The sequence below is a fragment of the Callorhinus ursinus genome, unplaced genomic scaffold (assembly GCF_003265705.2).
Source record: "Callorhinus ursinus isolate GAN/ISIS: 27379988/994484 unplaced genomic scaffold, GSC_fseal_2.0 scaffold4, whole genome shotgun sequence".
NCBI classification, from domain to species: domain Eukaryota; kingdom Metazoa; phylum Chordata; class Mammalia; order Carnivora; family Otariidae; genus Callorhinus; species Callorhinus ursinus.
In genome coordinates this window covers 90170901-90178120 of record NW_027397066.1, presented here as the reverse complement: position 1 = coordinate 90178120, position 7220 = coordinate 90170901, and the positions used below count along the sequence as shown (strand labels likewise).

At 41.9% G+C, this 7220-nt stretch overlaps 1 protein-coding gene across 2 annotated transcripts in view; it reads right to left on the bottom strand.

Annotated features, from left to right (window-relative positions):
* Positions 1-6434, bottom strand: part of GAR1 (GAR1 ribonucleoprotein) — a 9489-nt gene extending 3055 nt beyond the window's left edge. The window contains exons 1-4 of one of the 2 annotated variants that reach the window (XM_025873623.2): positions 6183-6434; positions 5622-5829; positions 4040-4194; positions 3548-3607 (exon numbers count right to left, since the gene is read on the bottom strand). In XM_025873623.2, the coding sequence (XP_025729408.1) occupies positions 3548-3607; positions 4040-4194; positions 5622-5817 (411 nt within the window). In that variant the 5' untranslated portion in view covers positions 5818-5829; positions 6183-6434. The other variant, XM_073892109.1, reaches the window with a different exon arrangement.
* Positions 6435-7220: the final 786 nt, after the last annotated feature.

Genomic DNA, 7220 nt, shown 5'->3' with positions numbered 1-7220 from the left:
AAAAAAAAAAAAAGAATTGCCCTAAAATGAAAACTATTAAAAATTTAACATTAAAATTCACAATGAAGTACAGACACACTAGTTATTTCAAAACCTGAATAAAGGATCATATCAGTAACTATTTGCTGAACATACAAAATAGTAAAGGATATGCATAAACTAAACCCATTCTATTATTTGGGATTAAAGAGGTTATTTTTTATAATAATGAAACATAACGGGGTATATTTCACAATTTTACATAAAACACGCATAAGGAGTTTCAAATGATAATGTATTACTTATAGATGTCTGAATTCCTCTTTAGATACCACCTTATCATTCTTCCCTTCAGAGCGCATTCTCCCAAAAATATTGTCTAGCTCTGCACTGTCCAATATGGCAGCCACTAGCCACACTGGCTATTTAATTAACAATTAAAGATTCAGTTCCTGAGTTACATTAGCCGTATTTCAGGTGTTCAATAGCTACAAATGGTTAGTGGCTATTGTACTAGGCAGGTATTTCCATCATTACAGAAAATTCAATTACACAGCCTGGGCTGGATAAGGAAGACTTGAACCTGAACAGTGAATCTAGAAAAGGGAAGAAGTAGAATGTACCAATTTAGCATCTGTGATAAAAAACACTAAATAATAAATCCACAAGGGTTCCTGGGTGGCTCAGTCAGTTAAGCATCTGCCTTCAGCTCAGGTCATGATCTCAGGATCCTGAAATCGAGTCCCACATTGGGCTCCCCACTCAGCCTGGAGTCTGCTTCTCCCTCTCCTTCTGCATCCCTCCCCCCACCGCTCCTGCTCTCTCTCTCAAATAAAATCTTTTGAAAAAAATAATAAATCCTCAAATAAATAATACTGTGAGAAAAGGCAGTCGTCCAGATCGAATTTTAGTGGCTCTCGCAGGCATATTCCTTTTTTCAGGTCACTAAATGAGAAGCCTGGCTCTCGGGCCCACCTGAAGCAGTTCAATTTCCCAGTGGGTTCTTGCCAGGGTTTCTACAGCCAGTAGCAGCCTTATGCCAGCAGCAAGGCACTATCCCCATCTCATCTCCTATTCCAATCTGGGTTCTGGGCCCAGCACTCCATTGGCTCCATGACCTTTTGCCCTCCCTGTTGCTAAATCCAAAGAACACTCTGCAGCAGCGTTTTGCCACAGCTGATCATTTCTGTTCTGACTTTGGTGATAACCACTTCTATGAAACTCTCCTGTTTTGCCTCCTACTTGACTGGTGTTATTTCTCAGTCTCCAAAGGATATATAAATTTAGGAGGTATCCTAAAGCTTTTTCTCATTCTTTCTTCCTAGACTGTACCATATACTGTCTGTACAACAACAACTTCCAATTCCACCTTTAATCCAGGCTCTTCCTTTGAACTCCTAACTATGTGAATATCTCATAAGTGCTTCAAACTCATTATGTCTAAAACTGAATTCACTGTCTTCCCCCAATCCCCTTCTCCTTCAATGTTTCCCATTTCGGTACATGGTGACACCATCCACAAAGATGCTGAAATCAGACATCTAAAAGATGATTTTTTTTTTAAAGATTTTATTTATTTATTTGAGAGAGAGAGAGAATGAGCAGGGGGAAGGGCAGAGGGAGAAGCAGACTCCCTGCTGAGCATGGAACCAGCCGCCAGCTGTGGGGCTCGATCCCAGGACCCTGGGATCACAACCTGAGCTGAAGGCAGCCACTTTACCAACTGAGCCACCCAGGCGCCCCGGATGGTGGTATTTTTAACTTCAGCTATTAATCAATTACCAAGATCTTTCAATGCTACTTCCTGTATCTCTCATAAATCCATCCACTTTTCTCCATTTCCACTGTCACGACTACCCTAGTCCAAAATATCTCCTCTGGGACTAATGCAAGTCTCCGACCTGGCCCCTTCACCTACAGTACTAACCCATTTCCAGGGTGCTCTTTTATTTTTCCAATGCTTTTTTAATATAACTGAACTGTATTTATCCTAATATTTAAAAACAAAACTAAAACTAAAACCTAAACTCTTTCCCACGACCTGGAGGGAGGCCTTAAGTAACCCACCCCCTATCCACCTCTCTAGTCTCTCCTAAATGTTCTATGTTTGAGCTATACTTCTGCTTTTTCAGATCCTTAAATTGGCTGTCTCAGAGACTTGTACCAACTGTTTTCTCTTCCCACCTCTTTGACTAGCAGTGATTCCCCAGTGCTACCCTAACTACATCAAAATTATCCAGGAGCTTGCCTTTTTACAATTGAATCCTGATCCCTACCTAAGACTTACTGGCTCAAATTTCTAAGCGTGGAACCAAGAAATATATGACCATAAAAGCTCCCCCAGAGAACCCTCCTACACCATTGGTGGGAATGCAAGCTGGTGCAGCCACTCTGGAAAACAGTATGGAGGTTCCTCAAAAAGTTGAGAATAGAGCTACCCTACGACCCAGCAATTGCACTACTGGGTATTTACCCCAAAGATACAAATGTAGTGATCCAAAGGGGCACACGCACCCCAATGTTTATAGCAATGTCCACAATAGCCAAACTATAGAAAAAGCCAAGATGTCCATCAACAGATAAACAGATAAAGATATGGTATATATATACAATGGAATATTATGCAGCCATCAAAAAAATGATATTTTTGCCATTTGCAATGACATGGATGGAACTAGAGGGTATTATGCTGAGCGAAATAAATCAGTCAGAGAAAGACAGGTATCATATGATCTCAATGATATGAGGATTTTGAGAAACAAGACAAAGGATCATAGGGAAGGGAGGGAAAAATGAAACAAGACAAAACCAGAGAGGGAGACAAACCATAAGAGACCCTTAATCTCAGGAAACAAACTGAGGGTTGCTGGAGTGGTGGGGGGGGGAGGGATGGGGTGGCTGGGTGATGTACATTGGGGAGGGTATGTGCTATGGTGAGCACTGTGAATTGTGTCAGACTGATGAATCACAGACCTGTACCCCTGAAACAAATAATACATTATATGTTAATAAAAAAATTTTAAAAAAGAAAAAAAAAGCTCCCCCAGATATTCTGATGAGCAACAAGGTTTGGGAATCACCCCTAGTCAATTTTCAGGTCTCAGCTTCTAGTTTACTTCCTCAGAAATCCAATATACTAAATTTGGTCCCACTACTAACATTTTCATAGCAACCTGTGTATCTCCTTCACAGTATATATCATAATGTTACTGAAATATTTGTGAAATCATTTAATGTCTGGCTTCTCCCAAATTAATGTTTCACAATTTAACGTTTTACTTAGAATGTTTGGTCATGTAAGCTTTCCAGTAAGAGTCTTACATAAACTAAAAAACATATTATAGTAGTTATAGAATTTGCTAATAAATATTTTTAAATAAATATTAAATATTAAATAAATTAATTTTAAAGATCAGTTAAGTTTAACATCTAAAATACAGAACATCTCGATTTAAGAGCTTCGTTAGTGATACACTGGGGGAATCTCAGATGCTCTAAGTAACACTGTCCTAAGGAAGGTCATTCACTTATAAAACCAAAGATCCTAGTTATCATAAGCTTGACTCACCTTCTGCAGTTTTTTAAAGGAAGATGCCTTCATATTTTCAGACAATTTAACAGAAAAATACTATGTTATATTAAGGAAAAAGATCAAAGAAGGTAACCTTCTGAATTCATATGTAATTTTAAAAACAAAGTTATATGGGAATATTTAGGAAAGGTAAAAAATGAGTTTCCAAGAATAAAATGAAGTTTTTGTTTTTGAAACTTCTAATTCCACACTATTCCAGTGGCATCTTCATAATCAAAGCAAAGTACCTTAATCCTATAGCACTTATCCAAATGGCAATCATTTCTAAAACCTTCCAAAAAGGAAGTCACTCTTACAGGGTCTTTCTTTTCAATACGTGGAAATACATTCTCCTTGTTGGTCCAATCTTAGCAATACTCTGTCCAATTTAATGAAGCAGGAAGTCGAATTAAATCAAGACTTAGCTCCAGAAAAAGCAAATGGTAACCTTCCAATGAGATCACTGGGTCTTCTAATTAAAAAGGATACAAAATCTCTAAGTTGTCCAAATATTTCATCCACTTTACCAATTTGTTCTTTGTTCTCTAAATAAACTGGAGCATTGAAATAAGGCACCTTATTTTCATCTGTAGTACATTTGCAAACTATGTCATCTTCACAGGGATGCAGGAACTCTCCCAATACTGAAACAGGACAAGAAAATGTTAAAATATAAAACAATTTCAAATGATATTGACCAACAACATCTGGAAGCTTTCTTCTTGGGTACCTGGGATTTCACTTTATCTGTTCTCCTCTGAGGCAAAAAGAAAAAAAAAAAAAAAAAAAAAAGCCAAAATCTCCACACTAGCTATGTGACCTGGGGTAAGATTCTTATCTCTCTGCTTCAGTGTCCTCATCTTTAATAAGGGCTAATAACAGTGCCAACACCTAACATATAGTATTATGAGGAACAAACACAGTAATAAATGGCAAGTGCTTAGAAAAATGCCTGATACATTAATGCCAACCTATAACAGGTGTTTTATTAGAACAATAACTATTATTATTAAACACCATGCTTACATTCTACTGTCTCTTTTCATTTCCCCAGTCCCTATCTGTAAATTGGTCTTTGTTCTCCTTTTTTTCCTCCTTTTATAACCTCCCACTACCACCTCTTCACCAATGACTCTTCACCCTTTTTCAGGGAAATGTGGAATCTCAAAATAACTACCTTTATTTCTGACTGTCACCCCAACTAAAATACTCATTACATCCCTGCAAAACTAATTCTTTATCCCTATCACTCAGGCTCAAAGCCTGGTACCTTTTATTCCCAAGTATTAGCCAAGTTCTACTGACTTTGTTTCCACCGAAATCTCTCTCCCATCAAACCCTTCCTTCTTTTTTCTGATGTCCACCACCCTCACAGTGCATCATGCACAGACTGTTGCATGCTTGTGGGCTCCGACCTATGACTCTAGCCACTGCATTCTTCAAACCATGTTGCACACTGATCCAACCTCATCTTTATATCTCTTTATGTCTCTTCCTCCTTTCTCCTTTTTGATGTAGGTTTTTACTGTCAAATCTGTCTCACTTTCCTGACTTCTAACCACCTCACTGATAATTACTTCAAATCTACTCTAGTTAGGTCTTTTTCTTAGCTTTCCCTCTGTAGTTTCCCTTCCAAGCAGTTTTTTTTCCACACTTCTCTTACTCATGAATAGCAACTGACAACATGGGCTTTGAAGTCAGGAAACCTGGCTTTGTATCTCAAAATGATCACTTATTACTATGAGAAACCTAACTCTGAATCACTGTTTTCTTACCTGTAAATCGGGAACAACAGGAGTAAACACACAATATTACCTACTTAATAACTTCCTTTCAGCCCAAGCTCAATTTCCACTTCCATGACGCATTCTAAGTGTTCTTTTGCTTTCTTGATCTTCCCTTTACATTACAGCACTATTTTAAGTCAGTTTACAGCATCTTCAGACCTGACTCCCCAACCAAGCAGCGACTTCCGTATGACAGCTGCTAGAGTTTTCTTTCAGCAAGTAGTCCCCGAAATTAAACCCACAACCTCCGCCCCCAAGTAGGCTAAGCTTTGAAGCCGACATACAAACTACATGATCCGGGGGTCCTTGGTCCTGGCCTTTGTTAAAGCCTCCGCGGCCACCTCCTCGTCCAAATCCTCCTCTGCCGCCACCGCCGCCTCTGAAATTACCGCCTCCACCTCGGAAGTGGTTGTTGCTGCCGCCGCGACTGAAGCCGCCACCTCGATTAAAGCCCCCCCGACCTCCGCCTCGAAAAGACATGCTCAACTCTACCTGGTGAGAAAAACAGTGCGTACCTTTTGGTCATTGTGGCCTCTGGGTACACCACCTAACCCCTCTGAGCCAGGGACAGAACACCACACAGGGGGGCAATAATAAATACAGCACCCTTGCAACCTCACGCACGGCCAAGCCTCCAGAGACTAACCCGAAGGGTGAGGAGTGTCACCTCCCCAGAGCCCCGTGCGCGCTGACCGACCACTCACCAGCCTTGTCGCCCCCGGTACCTCCTCCCCCAGCAGGCAGCAAGGTCTTCACGCCGCATTCCCTTCTTTCCTCCCTCCCTCCCGCAGCTGGGTTTCGGGTCCAGCCATTCTCGTATCCTTCTGCTCCCTACCGCAACTCACCGGCGCCACGTGCACGTCCGGCGCGGCTGCGCACACCCACTCTCCCGGTACTTCCGCCGTACACGAGCCTCCTCGGCCACCGTACCCGCGCACGGTGAGGGCGGGGGGAACGACCAGAAACTCGACCGACTGGTTTACAAAAAAGCCAGTCACCGGCAAAACCCGGGGCGCTGTCGCCTTTCCAAAACAGCCTTCAGCGCTGGAAGAGCAGCAGTACTAACTTCAAACACTAGTTCACGACAGTCAGGTCAACTTGCCTAGTTCTCCATAGGAAATGACGTATAATAGTGGCGTCCTTTGAATCAAGAAGTTGCAGGAAGTGCCCCCGCGGTGTTGCCCTGGGAGATGGCTGGCGTTAGTGATCCGCCCCCTTTCCCGGAGGCCTGGCGGTTCGAGGTGGCTGGGGGCTGGCCGTGAGCCCTGGCTTTTCAGGCTGCAAAATGGTCTCCTCCTTCGTCAGTTCGTTGCCAGCCGCAGCAACTGTGCCGCCCACATCTCTGAGGAGTTTTCAGCTGCGCTCTACCCAGAGGTGGATCTGGTGGCGTCGCAACCCAGTGCAAGGGCTTCCTGCGTTCTTTTGAGCGCTAGTTTCTTCAGGACCTCTTAAAGTATGCACGATTGTGAGCTGAACTGTGCCTGTCCTTCTCTCCTATGGTTTCACCAGTTAAAGGAAGAAAAAAATGCGTGTATGTGTGTACGTTCCTTTAAAAATATTTTTTCTTTAAAAGTACCTTTTATGTGACAAAAAGCCAAATAATATTTTTATCTTTTGCACCAAATAGTTTATTCAATTTGTCAAGTGCTTTTTTTTTTTTTTTTTTTTACACGCTTTAGTTAAATAATCTCCACACCTAACGTGGGGTCCAACACACAACCGGGAGTTGAAGAGTGGCAGGCTCTTCTGAGTGAGCCAGCCAGGCGCCCCTGTCCAGTACGTTTTTAGCGTTGGCAGGCTCTGGACCATCTATGCTGCAAGCTCCTCTTCCCTTTTTTCTTTAAGCCCTTGATATCTAATTTCAGCTTCCAGTGAAATTTCTC